Below are 20613 nucleotides of genomic sequence, written 5' to 3'. Positions count from 1 at the left end.
CAGTAAGATCTTTGGTGCCCCACTGCCCTCCCTCAAGGTCATTTTCCACACCCGTCTCACCCGTAGAGCCATCAGCATAGCTGGTGACTCCTCCCACCCCTTTCACTCGCTTTTTAGCCTCCTCCCCTCAGGGAAAAATTACCGGAGCCTCCGGGCCCGCTTCACAAGACTGTCTAACAGCTTCATCCACCAAGCTGTCAGGATGCTGGACTCTGTCCACTACCTTCCCCCCTTGCCCCCTGCCCCCCAAGTACCCTACCTCAGCTGGTTTTATATAATGACTCAATATTACATCTGCTGCTAACTTTCTGTCTTTTTGTACATCTCACAAGCTACTCTATAATGCACCTTCTCACTTCTTACTGCAAGTCGCTTTTGCACTAATGACTATTGCACATTGTACACTGGTCTACTTACAAGTTCTAATGTTATTTATCTTATATGTTATACTTTATACTTTTTATATTTTATTGTACTATGGAATTGAGAGAGAAACAGTATGTCGATTCTCCTGTATGTTCTGCACATATAGTGAATTGACAATAAAAGGATATTTGGTTTGATTGATTTGATTAATACTTGTGTTTCAGTGTTTATTTCAGTATATCTTGCACTAAGGACTTTGTATGCATATATATATATATATATATATATATATATATATATATATATATATATATATATATAAATATTCTCTGTCTTGCTCTTTTTTTTTCTTCTCTCAGGTGTGTGATTTAAATGTTTTGTGCATGTCGATTATGTAACTTACACTTGGAGAATCATCAAAACCGGAGTGAAATTCCTTGTATGTGTGCACACTTGGCCAATAAATGTGATTCTGATTCTGAAAAGTGTTTGCCACATTTACTACAGAGAAACTGCTTCTCCCTGTTTGAATTCTTTTGTGACTCAAAAGGATGCTTCTTTGTGAAAACCGTTTGCCACATTGACAGCAGTAATACGCCTTCTCCTGTGTAAATTCTTTTGTGATCCTGTGTTTTATTTGTATGAATGGGTGAGTAGTAACTTTCTCAATCTAAATAGGGAGAAAACAGAAATTTTAGTTTTTGGCAAAACTGGACATGGTGAGGGCATTAAAAATAAACTCAATCCCATAGACTTAACAATGAAGGAGGTAAAGAATTTAGGGGTAATCACTGACTCTGACCTAAACTTTCAATCACATATTAATCAGATTACCAGGACTGCTTTATCCTCTTAAGGAACACAGCTAACGTTAGGGCTCTTAAACCTTAACAAGATGCTGAAAAATGAGCCACGCATTTATTTTCAGTCAGATAGATTACTGTAATGTACTCCTAAGACAGACATCAATCAGTTACAGTTAGTGCAGAATGCAGCAGCAAGAATCTTAACTAGAAAAAGAAAATCTGTGCACATTTCACCAGTTTTAGCGTCGTTACTTTGGTTACTCATGTCATTTAGAATTGACTTTAAAATACTACGACAGATAGTCCCCTACTTACAAACCTCAAGCCACGACGGCTCAGTGTAGAACCTGCATTGTTCCTAATAAGGCTTCTTTCTGCAGGTTATAAGGAGTTACTGTAATTTGTCAAGATGCGATTGAAAGTTTTTTTAATTAGTCCTGTTGATCCCAGAACGATAGGAACTTTTTTTTTTGGTCCCACATTTTCTTTGGCATATCTCAGATGACATTTCTTGGTATTTGCTAATTTTTTGCCTCTCCATTCTTAGGACTGAGTACTTACTAGGAACTGATACTGGCTTTCTTTGATTATTACGTCTGGATTTCTGGCCTCTATTTTTCAGTCAGTCAGTATTGCTGTGCAACAAATGACCAGAACCTCCTCATTTTCCATTGTGTGGTCCCAGTGTCTTTCTGGTGTTGGTAAGTTATACTTGTTGCAGAGAGTTTCCAGCGAATGAGCCTGGCCACTTTGTGGTGTCATGCAGCATATAATCCATCGGCAATCAGTACTTCACACCTGGCAACGAGACATTTGACTGTTTCTAGTTCTCTTTGACAGGAACAACAATTATTGGTTATTTTTTGCAATACTTTTTCTATTTATGATCTAAGCCACTGTTTTGTGCAGCTATGATCAGGCATGCAGCTTTAGGTCATAGTTCGCTCCTCATAAGCCAATACATGGGTAAATTCTGTGTCCACATAAGGCTGTTGGAGAGGGGCAGCATACTTACCACTTTACTTGTGGTTCTCCCAATTTGTTGTTTTGTTTGAATTCCTTCTTCTTCTGCTTAGCATGTTGTAACTATGTTAATCTGTGGGAAAGCTGCATGGGGGAGTTTGTCATTTTTTTTTTTCTCTCTTGTGTGAATTCTTTGGTGGCTCTCAAGACAGCTTCTCTGTGAAATTTTTTTGCCAGTTTTGAAGTGTCCTTGAAAATAACTATCGAGAGAGAATTGTTTACAACATTCAACACAGGACTATGGCTTCGCCTCTGAGTGAATTCTTTGGTGACTCTGAAGATGGCTTCTCCGTAAAAACTTTTTGTCACATTCAGAGCAGCAGTACGGCTTCTCTCCTATGTGAGTTTTAATGTGTGCCTGAAGATTACTATGACAAGAGAATCGTTTTCCACATTCATGGCAGCAATACGGTTTCTCCCCTGTGTGAAGAATTTGGTGGCTCTGAAGATCGCCTCTCCGTGAAAACTTTTTGCCACATTCGGAACAGCAATATGGCTTCTCTCCCGTGTGAGTTTTAATATGTCTCTTTAGATAACGATGGCAAGAGAATTGTTTTCCACATTCAGGGCAGCAGTATGGCTTCTCCCCTGTGTGAATTCTTTGGTGGCTCTGAAGATTGCTTTTCCGTGAAAACTTGTTGCCACATTCAAAACAGCAATATGGCTTCTGTCCTGTGTGAATTCTTTTATGGCGCCAAAGATGGCTTCTATCTGAATACTGTTTACCACATTCAGCACAGGAATATGGCTTCTCCCCTGTGTGAATACTTTGGTGGCTTTGAAGATGGCTTTTCCGTGAAAACTTTTTGCCACAAGCAGAGCAGCTATACGGCTTCTCTCCCATGTGAGTTTTAACGTGTGCCTGAAGATTACTGCGGGAAGAGAATTGTTTTCCACATTCATGGCAGCAATACGGTTTCTCTCCTTTGTGAATTCTTTTGTGGCACTCAAGATTGTCTCTACATGAAAACATTTTGCCACATTCAGAGCAGCCATATGCCTTCTGTCCTGTGTGCATTTTAATGTGTTTCTGAAGATTACTACTGTAAGAGAATTGTTTTCCACATTCATGGCAGCAATACTGTTTCTCCCCTGTGTGAAGTCTTTGGTGGCTCTGAAGTTTATTTAGGTCAGGAAAGAGTTTCCCACACTCAGAACAGCAGTGAAGTTTGATATCTGTATAAAGTTTAAAAAAAGCTTAGCTTTTAATCCACTACACTAATATTGACATTACGTTACAACATTTAATAAATGTTGGTTGTATTTGTGAACAAACTTTGACAAACATAAGCTATCATAAGCCTTAAGTAACACGTTACTAGACAATCAACTTGTTAATATTCTTCATTTGTGTTACAATTACTCACCACAAGAGCACAATTACAGGAACCAAGAAGTTAAAATAGTAAAATAAAATAAAACAATCAACAAGATTATTGGTCACATTTTTAATAAGATTCCAAAATGGCATCTTCGAATATCATTAAAGTATTAAAAATAGTAATAATAATAATTAATTGAGGTAAAAATTGATAATCTTCAGTTATCATTATATTGGAGAGGTTTGTGTGCCACGCAAAACATGTGAAATGCACTTTTATTAAACACAAAGAGTCTTGATATTTCAAGACTCAATGTGTTTTTTTTAACCTGTGGTCCATGGCCAGCCATTTATCCAGGCCAATATCCCCAGGCCGCCAGAGGGAGCCCTCCATGCAACGTGGAGATGTCCCGGGTTCCAGCAGAGCATCATGGACCTTGGAGTTTTTATAAACAGCTATGCTGGATACCATTGGGACTACCAGGAGTCACTGTAGGGAGGCCTGGGGAGTGCTATGTACCCTATAACCCGGAAGTACGTCCTGGTCACATGAGCAGTAGGAATGACGTGCTTCCGGGGTGAAAAAAAAGGACTTTGAATCTGACCCGGAAGTGATAGGGAATCTCATGGACTGTATGGTGGATTCACTTCCGGGTCAGGAGATATAAAAGGATGATGGGAAACCCAGACGAGTGAGCTGAGCTGGGTGGTAGGAGGGCAACGCGTCTGGGAGTGGAGGATTGATTATTGATTTATTGTGTTTATTAGTGAGTATAGTGTGGAGTTGAGGGTGCTTAGTGCACATAATTATTATAATTAAGAATTATTGCACTTTTACCTGGTGTTTGATGTGGTACCTGAGGGTTCAAGGGAGCGAAAGTGCCCCCTACTGCTACACTAGCGTAGCCGGCAGGATTCTCTGGCCGTCGATTTGGCAGAGGACCTGTTTAATAAAAATTGTGTGGGCAGAAAACCCTAAGAAAGTCACGCTCGAGAGCATGGAGGTAAAAACGCCACACTCTACAGGCAGCGTTGCATTGGTAAGCTATACCTTGGTCCGCAATGGGGAAGAAGTCAGGAAAAAAGACTCCGGTCCTAACTGATGCCGAAAGGCGTGGACATACCTGACGGGCAGTGAGGAAGACAGGGCGCTGATTAAGGCCGAGCAAGCATGAGCGGCGTGATAGCAGGAGCACTGTCGGATATCGGACACGCCGGACTTCCTAAATGGACTGGGAACATGTCATTTAAGTTCAGAGGTATGTGCTGGAAAAGCGCCCGAAGCGCCAGAGATTTTTTGTTCCTATTTTGCAGAGGCCTGCCTGCAGAAAGCAGACAGTGAATCAGACGCCTGCCTCACACCTAGGCAAGATGGCCGCGATACGAAGAAATCGAGCCATTCTAGGAGTCTATTCGTCGACAGTAGTCACATGGACTATCCTGGAGCAGGACGGGTAAGCCACAAGAAAAACACGGCGTCACCTGACCAGGAAGAGACCGTCCTATTCACCAGAACGGGACACGTGATCTTGCCTGAAGGATCTCGGGAAGGAGAAGGTCAGGATCGGTCCATTGGTGAGGTAATTTTTTGGCAGAACCGAGCTCCCTGAAGGAGAAGGGGGAGGCGAGCGAAGCAGCGCCGGAATTAAATAAAGGTAAAGAGGAGCGGGATGTGACTGAACGGTCCGCTGACAAATTAGAAAAGGCAGATCACAGTCGGCCAGTAGCGGCCAACCGATCCTCTAGAAACTCCAATTCCCAAGAGCCTCCACGAAGCCCGTCAGAGCACGTGCTGTCAGCGGACGTGCTCATTGGCTCCCGGCCGGTAGGTAAGGAGAAGGCGGAAGTTAACTTGCCTCCGGCCGAATTAAATAACTTTATGGAAGTGCGGGTACTCGAAAAGCTAATCGAGCCCGTGCACAGTTTCTTGCAGACGCTGATGGCGATTCAAAAGATCATCGAGGAGCTTGGAGCGACGGCCAAAGCGCCGCTGAAAAGGGTACAGGAATACCTACAGCGTTTTGGTCTGGAGTCTCCCATCATGATTGATGCGGTGGTACAGGTGAGTGTGACCGGTACCATACATTATAAAGGGACGCAGTGCGATCCGAGCCTGCGATTAATAAGTAGCGGGTGCCAAGTCACTGCGAACCCAACAAGGGAATGTGGTGTGATGACAAAAGGAGCGGAGGAAGCGCCGATCAAACCGGAGCAGTTGAAAAGTGCTGTCACTTGTAGCGATGCGGTACTCAAGATGCTACCTCCAGTTATAAATAAATCAAAGGGCGTGCAAACAGCGAAAGGGCTCTCTCTCTCCCCCATAGAGAGACTCAAACTGCAGACAAGCCCAAGAGTAAAAAGAAGATCCCAAGTGAGACAAAGGGGTCTCCTGGTAAGATAAAAAGCGGAGCTGAAGTAGCAGAGACGACTGGAGACTCCTACTCAGCAGGAAAAGGGGCGGAGCCAGAAATGCCAAAGTGTTTTTAGTCCCACAGAGGGATAAGAACAAGGGGAGTGCGGCGGTGTTACGAATGCTGCAGGCCGGGACATGTATGGTGAAATTGTCATCAGGGGGACAGGGGAAAGGAGATAATATTCCACCTAGGTTCTCCCTGGAATATGCAAAATGTTGCCGAGGCCCAAACAATACAACGTCTTGGTGAAATCGGTCCCGCGTGGGGCTGGCCGCTTTGAACTCTGGTTCTTCGCTATTGGGGAGAAGTACTGTATTCCATGGTCGGCCATTTAACCCGGCCAATAAATACCCCCAGGCCGCCAGAGGGAGCCCTCCCTGCAACGTGGAGATGCCCCGGGTTCTAGCAGAGCATCATGGACCTTGGAGTTTTTATAAACAGCTATGCTGGATACCATTGGGACTACCAGGAGTCACTGTAGGGAGGCCTGGGGAGTGCTATGTACCCTATAACCCGGAAGTACGTCCTGGTCACATGAGCAGTAGGAATGACGTGCTTCCGGGGTGAAAAAAAAGGACTTTGAATCTGACCCGGAAGTGATAGGGAATCTCATGGACTGTATGGTGGATTCACTTCCGGGTCAGGAGATATAAAAGGATGATGGGAAACCCAGACGAGTGAGCTGAGCTGGGTGGTAGGAGGACAACGCGTCTGGGAGTGGAGGATTGATTATTGATTTATTATTGTGTTTATTAGTGAGTATAGTGTGGAGTGGAGGGTGCTTAGTGCACATAATTATTATAATAAAGAATTATTGCACTTTTACCTGGTGTTTGACATGGTACCCGGGTGTTCAAGGGAGTGATAGTGCCCCCTACTGCTACAAACCCTAATTTAATTTTTTTATTTGAAAAAGAGGAAAAGTATTACAATGCGGAAACATTTTAATATACATAGAAAACAGAGTAAAACTGACACACTGGTCACTGAAAAATCCCAGAGGGCCACATATCACTTGACTGATTATTTGAAACAGCAAACTGGACACTTGTGGCTGAAATGTAAAATATACCTCTGGTTTCGTACCACCTGGACTAGGGACTTTTTATTTTTTTCTTTCTGCAAATAGATTTAACACACATTAACAGACAATTAATCAATTAAATTTCCTGAGCTAGAACAATGGCCTCCACAAGGGCAGCACCATTTTGCGAGAGTTGTGGTAAATTAATTAAACTGAAAAAAAGCACATCAACCAATTCTTAAGATGGGGGTTTAGCAGAGAGGGAGTTCAGAAAAGGTAAAATAAAATAAGCCTTCACTAATTTCTAAGTGGTGTTTAGTGATATTTATATATCTATCATCACTATATATTTGCTTAAGTTGGGACACGGAGGCTATAAGTCACATCTGCTCAATGAAAGTGCTAAGAACTTGCGGAGTTTAGCACTGGAGAGACATAAGATGGTCATTTACCTCAGCTCTGATTAGTGTAATTTTGAGCCTGTATGCAGGATCAGAAATACATGGGTGTGCAATTTCAACTTTAAAAAGAGGATTATAAAAGATTGTCAATATTTCTGCGTGCCATGCAAGAAAATTTAAACTTGAAATATGTTCCTTTATAGCCAGGCAAACATAAGTTGGATCCAGAAGAAAGTCTTTGTTTAGCATTATAAGTTCCTCAAGTTTAGCAGAGGTTTGTTTAATACAATCAGCATGAAAAAGCCAATAAGGTGAGAAAAAGCTGAAGCACAACACACTGGTAGTCAATCGAGTTTAGGTTCATAATAAATTTGGCAAGCTCCTGTGAAGAGGGAGCAATGTGCTGATTAATCAGGCTTAAATAAATAAATAGAATATATAAAAAAGAGGGGAGAGAATCCTGTTCTTCAATATAAATGTTTGAAGATTAGATCCTGCCAAGTTTTGAAAAAGTTTTGCGCAGATCCTCTAAGTGAGTATTTCATTTATTCCATTTTCAAGTAGTATATAACATCAGTTACCCACTGATTTAAAAGAGGAGAGTTTGGATTCTTCCAGTTGATCAAGATAAGTCTGCATGCCAAAAGTGAAGTAAAGGCAATCACAGTTTGTCCTTCTCCACTTGCAGCCCCTCTGTGAGCCCACCAAGCACAACTACTAATGGGTTAGGAGGAATTGTGATACCAAGGCTGTCTGAAAGGCAATAAAAATTTTTTGTACAAAATGATGTTACTTTGGTGCAGGCCCAAAACATGTGGCATAGTGAGGCTGGAACTTGATTGCAATGTTCGCAGATTGGATCTCACCCTGGAAACATTTTGGACAATTTTAAACGAGACAGATGTGTTCGATATATAATTTTGAGTTGAATGATTGTATGCTTTGCACATATGGAGCTCAAGTGAATTCTCTGCATTGCTACCTTCCATTCATTTTCTGAGATGTTGAGTGAGAGAAAAAAACTGCTGCTGGATTATGTGAATTTCCCCTTGGGATTAATAAAGTATCTATCTATCTATCTATCTATCTAACCCACTGTACTCTGGGATGTTTGAAATGGAGGGACTTTAAAATGTTTGTATATATTAGAGAAATGCTGTTTAAGTCCACAAGACTGATCAATATTTTTTCCAGCATAGAAGTAGGACGGAGGTGAGGAAAATTGGGCAGGTTCTGTTTAACCAAAAGTTTCTAATTTGAAGGTAGTGAAAGAAATCTGTTGCTGGAAAGTTAAATTTAGACTGTAATTGTTTGTAGGATGAGAAGACGTTGTCTATGTACAGATCTCTAAGTGATTTAAACCTGAATGTTTTCCAGACATTAAAAACTGCGTACGTTTGAGAAGATGGAAAAAGGTAGTTATCATGCAGAGGTGCCACAGATAATAGCTTCTCTATCTTAAAATACTTTCTACATTTTTTCGATATTCTGAGTGAGTGAAGCACAATTGGGTTATTAGTATATTGGCAATGACTTGTATTTATTGAGGTACAAAGCAGGGAATATAAAGAAGTACTGCAGGATTTTATTTCTATTGTGGACCAAGTCTGTGTGTGTTCATCTATTTGTTTCCAGGTTTTTATAGCTTGTATATTTACTGCCCAGTAATACAATTGAAAGTTAGGTAGAGCCATGCCTTAGGTCTTTGTAGGGTCGCCTTTTAGATACGCGGATGCTTTCAATTCCAAATAAATTAGGTTATGGTTGAATATAATTTTTCTTTAAATGATTTATTGATGTATATTTGGAATGTTTTGAAATAGAAAGAGAAGCTTAGGAAGGATACTCATCTTAATAATGTTAATTCTTCCAACTAAAGTGAGATGAAGGTTTGACCATCTATGCAAGTCTTGCTTCATTTTTTTTCCATACAGATGACAAAATTTTGCTGATAAAGAGCTTTATGTTTACTTGTGATATTTACCCCTAGGTATTTAATCTGGTCTGCGATGATAAAAGGGAAGATGTCCAATCTAATATTGTGTGCTGAGAATTCACTGGAAAGAGTACACTTTTATTCAAATTAATTCTGAGACCAGAGATCTTTTGAAATTCTGCAAGTGCTATTAGGACTGCAGGCACAATATTTTGTGGGTCTGATATATACAGTACCATTTCATCTGCATATAGATATACTTATCTGATAATCCCCTTTATGTGAATTTCCCCTTGGGATTAATAAAGTATCTATCTATCTATCTCATAAGCATTTCAACAGTGAACTGCCAGTGGCTCAATGGCGATTAGAAACAGCAGTGATGACAAGGGGCATCCTTGTCTGGTACCACATTCTAGTTTGAAGTAGTCTGAATTAATGTTGTTAATACAAACTGAAGCTTCTAGATTGGTATACAGTAGTTTGATCCATGCACAAATCTTCAGGCCGAACCCAAATTTCTCCAATGTAGTGAAAAGGTAGTTCCATTCGACCATATCAAATGCTTTTTCTGCACATTTTTACCAGTAGTAGAGGGGGATGCAGCAACACAGTACAGTAATCCCTCCTCGATTGCGGGGGTTGCGTTCCAGAACCCCCCGCGATAGGTGAAAATCTGCGAAGTAGAAACCATATGTTTGTATGGTTATTTTTATATATTTTAAGCCCTTAGAAACTCTCTCTCACTGTTTATAAATATTCTCCGCACAGTTATATAGTAAACCCTCGTTTATCGTGGTTAATCCGCTCCAGACAGATAAATGAATTTCCACGAAGTAGGATTCTTTATTTACAAATCTAATATTTTCACAGTTAGAGCATAGAAAACCTGTTTACGACCTTCTAAATATGTTTTTTAACATTATTAGAGCCCTCTAGACATGAAATAACACCCTTTAGTCAAAAGTTTAACGACAAGACATAGATGACAGTTCTTTCTCACAATTAAAAGAATGCAAATATATCTTCTCTTCAAAGGAGTGTCTGCATCAGGAGCAGAGAATGTCAGAGAGAGAGAGAGAGAGAGAGAAAAGTAAACAATCAAAAATCAATAGGGCTGTTGTGCTTTTAAGTATGCAAGCACCGATAAAGCGGCCGCAAGGAAGGGATCAATGTGAAGGTGGTCTTTTAGCATTTTTTAGAGGAGCGTCCATATCTTCTAAGCAAACAGCCACTGTGCAAACAGCCCCCCTGCTCACACCCCCTCGTCAGGAGCAGATAATGTCAGAGAGAGTGAGGGAGACAGAGAAAAGCAAACAATCAAATATCAATACGTGCTGTTTGAGCTTTTAACTGTGCGAAGCACCGCGCGGGAAGCATATCGTATATCATTGAGGAGTTTTATTTAATACTAGCAAAATACCCGCGCTTAGTGGCCGAATACTGCCTTAAAATTTTTATTAAGAAGAAAATGAAACCTTTTTAAACTGAGGGAAAATATACCAATAATTATTTGTTAAGGATATCTTTGTATACCACATTGTGAGTTCGGCCCTCCGGTTGTAATATGACCAAGCTGTGCGCTGAGCTTACTCTTGAGCATGCAGCGTACAGTTGGCCATGTGAACAGTAATCTTGTTTCAAATCTCACAGCTTGGATTGCTGCTGTCATAATCGGTTTGAGTTTCATGGTTTGTTTCAATTACGACAGTATTTGCAGGACTTGTGTTGAAGTGACATTTGGTATCTGTCAAGCATTGTAAGCATACAACCGGTTTCATCGATAACTTCATATCCAGCTTTTGAGAGTTTAAACATTCATAAACATCAAAGTGTCCACTACTGAAATAGTCACCTGTGAATCTAAGATGTTTAAGAGGCATTGGCAGTTGTCGAAAGGTGTAAAATATTTGGCCATTTCGGTAAACTTGAAAGTGACAACCGAACAATTTAACGGCAGCCATCAACTCACATGCAAAACCATAGGTGAAGGGCTTAAGCATTTCACTCTTCTAGTGCCCCTGTGTAGTATAATTATCTCCTGTACCGTCATCAGTCCACACCTTGAACCTGTCCCAGTAATTCAATAAGACATCAACATAAGACACAAAGTTCCTCAGGATATCAAGAGTGAGCCTGATATGGCCGTACAATATGTAACAAAGAGAATGGAAAAGGCAGGTGCTGTCTCCGGGCATGGAAACCACTCAGTAAGTGACAGTTCTTTGATCGATGGTGACCACCTCGATAGACATGTTAATGGGGGTACGGTTGGAATGATAAAGGAAATGGGTACCTGAACAATGTAAAGTAAGTCTAAAATACCTACACTTGGTCTCGTCCGATGCAAGACTCTGCTTGCATTAAGAACTTTTTTAACACACTCTCTCTCTAACCTCTCTCTCTCTCTCATTTCTCCTAGGGCACGAAGTAGAAAATGGCCGACAGTGGGGTAACTCGCGTTGAAATCGTAATTGAGGAACTCCAAGCACTTGATGAAAAGATTCAGAAACTCCTGTCCCGACGGAAATACCTGAGAAATCTGAAGGCCCGGCTGTTGGATAAACCGTCCTTGCCATCTGGAACCGGCGAAACATCAACCCAGCGTTGTGCCGACCTCACCCCGCGTCTCGTAGGAGCGGCGCGCTGCTGACCTCGGTGGATTTCAGCTATGCAGGCGGGGGTTCAAGGCCAGAGCACCTCCATCGGCACAGGCGAGCATTTTATCTCAGAACCGGTTTGACCCTCTCCGCGTCCCCATTTCGCCTTCAGCACCTGGTGATGTATTAGTGGTAGGTGATTCCATCGTTAGAAACCTTAATGTCGCATGCCCTAATGCAAAATCGTTTGTTTCTTGTTTTCCCGGTGCTCGTGTCCGAGATGTAATGAAACGCGTCGCCAGCAGTCTACGAAACACAAGGAGAGGGCAGTTGGATCAATCGTCTTGCATGCCGGCGTAAACGATATAAGGCACCGACAATCAGAAATCCTGAAGGCTGACTTCGCAGCTCTGATTAGAGACACGAAGGAGAGGACCCCATCGGCAAAGATCTTCGTTTGGTCCACTACCTCTCGTCAGACGATCCAACGAGTACTACAGTCGTCTGCTAGGGTTGAACAACTGGCTACAGGGTTTCTGCAAGAAGAAGGATGTCGGCTTCATCAACAATTGGAATCTCTTTTGGAAAGGCGCGTCTCTTCAAGCGTGATGGCCTGCATCCGAACAGTTTCGGCCCGGGTCCTCTCCGAAAACATATCGAAGGTAATTCGTTTTCTTGACTATCTATCTCTGCTCTTAACCCCTTCGAAATAATACTGCTGTGCCAGGACATGATGAATGTTTAATAGAGTCTTCCGTTAAAGTTCACACCATTAATACTGTAATAAGCAATCTCAATGCACGTAGAAAACCTAGGAAATACGGCATAAACTCCAATAATCTAATTAAAATCACTATTTTAGAGGAACAATGTATTAAAACTATAAAACAGATCACAGATTAAACAAAAATATACACAGAGCGCTAATAATAATAATTTAGTTCCTATTCCAAATAACAATAACGCACATAGTACTCATCTCTGCACCTCGAAACATTAAATATGGCACTATTAAATGTCAGAGCTTTAACTAACAAAACGTTTTTATCAACGATCTTATTAGTGATAAAAATAGATCTTATTGCACTAAATGAAACATGGCTGAATTCAGATGCGCGTCAGTTTTAATCGAATCTGCCTCCGGATTACAGTTTTACTCATTCAAACCGCCAGGGAAAAGGGCGGATTGGCTAACATTTACTCGAGCGATTAAAATGTAAAGATGTCAGTTTTGGTAAGTTCAAGTCCTTTGAGTATCTCGCCGTTGTTATTCATGGAGATTCTCAAGTTCTAATACTATCCGTGTATAGACCTCCTAAATATAACGCGTCGTTTTTTGAGGAATTCTCTGACTTAATGTCAATTTTAATTACTAACTATGACACACTCCTAATAGTTGGCGACTTTAATTTTCATATAGATAATCAGTGTGATCTAAAAGTAAAAGAATTTATGAACCTCCTGGATTCTTTTGATTTGAGACAACTCATAAATCAGCCTACACATAAAGCAGGTCATACATTAGACTTAGTGATTACTAAAGGACTGAAAGTTGATATAAAACAGATCATTGATATTGGTCTATCAGACCATTTTCTTCTACTTTTAATATAGAAATAATGATAAAAAACACTCATGAGAAGCATATTGTTAAAAAACGCTTCTTTGATTCGGCAGCAGCTTTAAAACTTACAAACATTTTAAGCAATCAGTCCGTTTATAGTGCCAGCTATAATAGCGAGGACAATGTAAATAGTAAGGTGGAAAGATTTAATTCTAAAGTGAGAGCTGCTGTTGACATAGTTGCACCTGAAAAGACAGTGAAAAAATCTTCTAGCATTGTATACCATGGAAGACCCAAAGAGTGTCTGATTTAAAGAGAACATGTCGTAGAGCTGAGCGTCAATGGAGGAAGACTAAACTTACTATCCACCACGAAATATTAAAAGTCAAAATAACAGAATACAATAACACTGTCCGTCTTGAGAGCGCTGCTATTTCTCTAATATTATAAATAACAATGCTAGTAATCCTAGAGTCTTATTTTCAACAATTGATCACCTACTAAACCCAGGTAGCTCAAAGGAATGCCTCCTAAGTGCTTCCAGTGAAACCTGTGAGGCTGTCGCTGTATTTTTAATCAAAAATTAATGATATTAGAAATAACATAGTATATCTCCCCAACACTAAGGATCCCCTAAACCCCAACATCCTGTTATAAACAAATTAAACTCTTTCACTAGGATAGATTTACCTGATTTACAAAAATAATATCTCAATTAAAACCCTCCACCTCGTCCTTGACCCGATACCAACAAGGTTTTTCAAAGAAGTATCAGGCGTGCTAATTGATAATGTTCTTGACATAGTAAATTCGTCACTAGATACTGGGGTCTTCCCAGACTGTCTTAAGACTGCTGTAGTTAAACCCCTACTTAAGAAACATAATCTTGACCCTCGCTCTTGAAAATTTTAGACCCATCTCTAACTGCCCTTCTTAAGTAAAGTTCTAGAGAAGGCAGTCATTATGCAGTTAAATGACCACCTAAATAAACATGCTATTCTTGATAAATTTCAGTCAGGTTTTAGAACAAATCACAGCACAGAAACTGCACTCGTTAAAGTAGTAAATGACTTGGGGTAAATGCAGACAGAGGCCATTTATCTGTTCTCATCCTCTTAGATCTGAGTGCTGCATTTGACACCATTGATCACAACATTCTTAGAAATCGCCTTAGTCAATGGGTGGGCCTCTCTGGCAGTGTCTTAAATTGGTTTGAATCCTACCTGACAGGGAGAAAATATTTTGTTAGTTGTGGGAATTACAACTCGAAGACACATGATATCCAATATGGTGTTCCACAAGGCTCTATCCTGGGTCCGCTGTTATTCTCAATCTACATGCTTCCGTTAGGTCAGATTATCTCAGGGCACAACGTGAGCTACCACAGCTATGCTGATGACACACAGCTGTACTTATCAATAGCACCTGATGACCCGATTCTATTGATTCACTAACACAATGTCTGACTAGTATCTCAGAATGGATGAATAGTAATTTTCTCAAGTTAAATAAAGAGAAAACTGAAATTTTAGTGATCAGCAATAATGGATACAATGAGGCTATTAGAAATAAACTGGATACATTAGGATTAAAAGTCAAGACGGAGGTAAAAAGCTTAGGGGTGATTGTTGACTGTAATCTGAATTTTAAATCACATATTAATCAGATCATTAGGACAGCATTTTTCACTTAAGAAACATAAGTAAAGTTAGACCTCTTATATCACTGAAAGATGCTGAGAAATTAGTTCACGCGTTTGTTTTCAGTCGACTAGATTACTGTAACGCACTCCTCTCAGGACTACCCAAAAAAGATATAAATCGTTTGCAACTAGTGCAGAATGCAGCTGCTAGAATCCTAACTAGGAAAAGAAAATCAGAACACATTTCTCCAGTTTTGATGTCACTACACTGGTTACCTGTGTCATTCAGAATTGACTTTAAAATTCTGCTTATGGTTTATAAAGCCTTAAATAATCTCCCCATCTTATATATCGGAATGTCTGACACCTTATATTCCAAATCGTAACCTCAGATCCTCAAATGAGTGTCTCCTTAGAATTCCAAGAACAAAACTTAAAAGAAGTGGTGAGGCGGCCTTCTGCTGTTATGCACCTAAAATCTGGAATAGCCTGCCAATAGGAATTCGCCAGGCTGATACAGTAGAGCACTTTAAAACACTGCTGAAAACACATTACTTTAACATGGCCTTTTATAACTTCATTTTAATCGTAATTTAACTTAATCCTGATACTCTGTATGTTCAATTCATCATAACAACTATTCATGGTGGCTCTAAAATCGGTACTGACCCCTACTCTCTTTTCTGTTTCTTTTTCCGGTTTCTTTGTGGTGGTGGCCTGCCACCTCCACCTACTCAAAGCTTCATGATGCTCCAACAATGATGGACGGATTAAAAGGAAGAAGTCTACGTGACCATCATCATCATCAAGCCCTTCCGTGAGAACCCTAAATCCAAAGAGGACTGTTTCATTTATGTTAGGTAGAATGCCCAGAGGGACTGGGGGTCTCATGGTCTGGAATCCCTACAGATTTTATTTTTCTCCAGCCGTCTGGAGTTTTTGTTTTTCTGTCCCCTGGCCATTGAACCTTACTCTTATTCGATGTTAATGTTGATTTATTTTTTATAATTATGTCTTTCATTTTTCTATTCTTTAATATGTAAAGCACTTTGAGCTACTGTTTGTATGAAAATGTGCTATATAAATAAATGTTGTTGTTGTTGTTGTTGAGAGATGGACGTCTGAAGTGGAGCTCCGCTAGCAGTGGTGCTATTTTTCATATTATTTGCTTATTATTCTGAGATATCCTGTATTTATTCAACCCGAGAGGGACCGCTACAGTATATGTAAACACATATAAACATGGCCAACAAGAAGGGGGTCCAAAGAATCGAAGACTAAAGCTACATCCAAGCTGCGATCAGCAAGCCCTAGCTTCGAGATACGCCTGTCAGAGACAGACCTGGATCAGATGGGCGAAAGTACAGACTCCTCGGGACCACGGTCCGCTACATCGTCACCGGCTGAGATCGAAAAGGGGAGCGAAGGTGCGATCGTGAGTGCAGATGTGGATAGCTCGCCAATTGGAGAGGATTACCTGAAACTGGAAAGGCGGGAGGTCCAGCGGCTTCAGTTACGCCATTACGCGGACTGGAGCAGCGGGACACCGGCTTCAGCAGAGTCTGCTGTTTCATCTACGTACAAGAAGGCACATTTGAGCTATCTGAACTGAAAGTGTTGCTTTCGCTGAGCTCACGCAAGATATAAAGAAAAGCGAGAAGGCTAATGAGAAAGCAACGGCAAAGGCACATGAGAGACTGAAACAGGAGAAGAAACAGGCCAATGAATGTCTGCGACAGGAAATCCAACAGGCAAATGAAAGGCTGCGACAGGAATTCCAACAGGCAAATGAAAGGCTGCGTCAAGAGGTACAACTTGAACTTCGACAGGTGCTGGGTAAAATTGAAGAGCGCATTGAGAAAAACTTGGTTAAACTGAGCACGCTTGCTGATCAATTGGAGCATCTTAGTGAGACATTCACGAATCGGATCGAAATAGCGAACATCTAGCTGCCAGTGCGAGGAAAGAGCAGTAAATGTCAGTTCGAATGTAAAAACTTCGGAGAAAAACTTGAGACAGACTGGCTGCTTTAGAAGATGGGAGTAGAAGGTATAATGTCAGATTTGAAGGTCTGCCGGAGAATCGAGAAAGTTTAAACCCTGTGAAATTCGCTAACTGAACTTTTTTCTAAAATAATGGGGCGACTTTAAAGCAGAATCTGAGATAGCAGCGGCTTACCGCGTACGCGGATCAAACACCGTCAGACCCCGACCAAGACCAATTACCAGAGCCTACGAAAAAACTCGTAATTCCATCCCACCTTAAACTGCTTCTTAAATCCTTCACACCTCTCCGCCAGCGTCCTTTGTTCTCTAAATGTGCTGATAAAGAGAAGCTAGGAGCAGCCGGCTATTCCATCCCCCACCAATTTAGAACGTGCACGAACTTCTCTCAGCTCATGCCTTGATTGAGTATCTGGGAGTGAAGTGGAGTTTTAGAGTGGAAATAATAGATCGTTGTTTGGAACACACGCATTTCATGTCTGTTCCGTTTCTACAGTAATCTGTGTCAACACATTGTTAAAACAGAAACTTTTTTTATATTCTAGTAGTAGATGACAAAATGTAGGCATAAACTATATAATGTATGAAGCCTGAAGTCCAAATAGCAAAGAAACATTTTCACAAGAATAACACAATTGCACTTTTATTCAAACATATAACTGCAGAAACGAAAAGCCTTAACATGCGACATTGACACCAGTTTACTGTAACTGACTCCGTGGTTCGATAGATTCAGCCCCCGCTTGCGAATCAAGGGGTGACGGGTTCGATCCTGCGCCCCTCCATTTTGAGAAGTAAACAGCTGTTAGTCTTACTGTTTTAGAATAAAAGCATACATTTGATTTCAGTCTGTAACAGCCGGTGCAATTTATGATCTTTGTAAAGGTTAGCTTTTTTTTTATTTGTAATTCACTTTTCACTCTCTCAGTCGCGTTCAGAATCAATCCATACAACCCCATCTGACACGGCTGTTTTCACTAAAGACGCGCTATAGCTCTGCAGTGTACCACGATGCATACTAACGCCAAACACCCCCCCCCGGGTTCTGACACACAAACGCTGGCGAAAGCTGCCTTCTTCGTGTCTCACCGTCACTTGCTTTCTTTTTATTCAGTTTTATTGAGTGTTCCTGCCAGTCCCCGCATGTTGCTGTATGCTTTTTCTTTTGTACTCCAGGACAGGCAGAGGAAAGAATGGTAAAGACCAGTAACTTCGGCGCTATATGCAATCATCAGACACTCCCCATCTGCCCGTGTCACTCAAACACAGTGACATATGTTGGTGTAAAAGTATAACAAAAGTGCACTTTTATTCAAGTGCACTTTTTCCATCGCCTTTTCCTGTAAGAAGCAGTGTACACACTTCTCTCTATGCTGTGGTTTCTATTACACACCTGAAAGAAAGAGACAATATATGTGAAAATATAATCGCACTAATGCAATATTATTTGAAAACGAACAGCGTCAGATCAGGTGTGAATTTATGCAGGAACTGGAAATTCTCTGATGCAGGACCTTCCCCCAGGGAAGAAAGTACAGTGTCAGGTGCTCATTCAGTGTAATAGAAACCATAGCACAGAGAGTTGTGTACACGGCAACAAGTACACGTGTCGTGTAAATGTAGGAAGGACGGTCCTTGGGTGTGTGGGAACTGTTAATATTTGAATGTGATGATTTAAATAGCACGGAATGAAAATCTGCACTTCTTAGCATTGCACCATGCAAGGTGTCGTATCAATCGCCTACTGTAACTTGCTTTCTTTTTTCTTCGGTTATACAGGTAGTTTTGAATAAAAGTGCACTTGTTTTGTTTGCGAAATGAAGTGTCTGCGTGCACTTTTCGTGGCATTACACGTGTATTTTTTGAGCATGCCCGTTTGAGCAGTATAAAAGTATTGAAAAGTATAACAAAACAACGGGCAGATGGGGAGTGTCTGATGATTGCATATAGCGCCGAATTTACAGCTCTTTACCATTCTCTCCTCTGCATGCCCTGGAGTACAAAAGAAACAGAATACAGACGCGCTATAGCTCTGCGTTGTACCACGATGCATACTAACGCCCCCACCGGTTCTGACACACAGACGCTGGCGAAGCTGCCTTCTTCGTATCTCACCGTCACTTGATTTTCTTTTTATTCAGTTTTATTGAGTGTTCCTGCCAGTCCCCACATGTTGCTGTATGCTGGATATTTTCACATGTATTGTCTCTTTCTTTCAGGTGTGTAATAGAAACCACAGCATAGAGAGACATTGCTTCTTACAGGAAAAGGCGATGGAAAAAGTGCACTTTTGTTATACTTTTACACCAACATATGTTCCTGTGTTTGAACGACACGGGCAGATGGGGAGTGTCTGATGATTGCATATAGCGCAGAAGTTACTGGTCTTTACCATTCTTTCCTCTGCCTGTCCTGGAGTACAAAAGAAAAAGCATACAGCAACATGCGGGGACTGGCAGGAACACTCAATAAAACTGAATAAAAAGAAAGCAAGTGACGGTGAGACACTAAGAAGGCAGCTGCCAGCGTCTGTGTGTCAGAACCGGGGGTGTTTGGCGTTAGTATGCATCGTGGTACACTGCAGAGCTATAGCGCCGTCTTAGTGAAAAACAGCCGTGTCAGATGGGGTTGTATGGATTGATTCTGAACGCGACTGAGAGAGTGAAAAGTGAATTAAAAATAAAAAAAAAAAAGCTAACCTTTACAAGGATCATAAATTGCACCGGCTGTTACAGACTGAAATCAAATGTATGCTTTTTTTCTAAAACAGTAAGACTAAGAGCAGTTTACTTCTCAAAACGGAGGGGAGCAGGATCGAACCCGTCACCCCTTGATTCGCAAGCGGGGGCTGAGTCTATTGAACCACGGAGTCAGTAACAGTAAACTGGTGTCAATGTCGCATGTTAAGGCGGCTTTTTGTTTCTGCAGTTATATGTTTGAATAAAAGTGCAATTGTGTTATTCTTGTGAAAATGTTTCTTTGCTATTTGGACTTCAGGCTTCATACATTATATAGTTTATGCCTACATTTTGTCATCTACTACTAGAATATAAAAAAAGTTTCTGTTTTAACAATGTGTTGACACAGATTACTGTAGAAACGGAACAGACATGAAATGCGTTTGTTCCAAACAACTAACTATTATTTCACTCTAAAACTCCACTTCACTCCCAGATACTCAATCAAGGCATGAGCTGAGAGAAGTTCATGCACGTTCTAAATTGGTGGGGGGATGGAATAGCCGGCTGCTCTTTATCAGCACATTTAGAAGACAAAGGGCGCCATGGAGAGGTGTGAAGGGATTTAAGAAGCAGTTTAAGGTGGGACGGAATTACAAGTTTTTTCGTAGGCTCTGGTAATTCTAGTGTTAAGTTAGAGGTGATGGAACTCCTCAGGAAAAAAAAAGGAAGATATTATATATGAAAATAGCCACAGTGTCTTCCCTGACTTCTCTCTAGCAACAGCTATTAAACGCGCAGCCTTCTATAATATTAAACAGCGGCTACGGCAAGC

At 40.9% G+C, this 20613-nt stretch overlaps 1 protein-coding gene across 4 annotated transcripts in view; it reads right to left on the bottom strand.

The window, feature by feature from the left end:
* Positions 1 to 1355: 1355 nt before the first annotated feature.
* Positions 1356 to 20613, bottom strand: part of LOC120533518 (zinc finger protein OZF-like) — a 41009-nt gene continuing 21751 nt past the window's right edge. For all 4 annotated transcript variants that reach the window (XM_039760439.1, XM_039760442.1, XM_039760440.1 and 1 more), the window contains exon 3: positions 1356 to 3371. In XM_039760439.1, the coding sequence (XP_039616373.1) occupies positions 2434 to 3371 (938 nt within the window). In that variant the 3' untranslated portion in view covers positions 1356 to 2433. The remainder of the gene's footprint in view (positions 3372 to 20613) is intronic.

Source organism: Polypterus senegalus, chromosome 8, assembly GCF_016835505.1.
Source record: "Polypterus senegalus isolate Bchr_013 chromosome 8, ASM1683550v1, whole genome shotgun sequence".
In the NCBI taxonomy this organism is placed as follows: domain Eukaryota; kingdom Metazoa; phylum Chordata; class Cladistia; order Polypteriformes; family Polypteridae; genus Polypterus; species Polypterus senegalus.
Note: the sequence above shows the minus strand (reverse complement) of the source record. Positions and strands in the feature narration are given on the sequence as shown.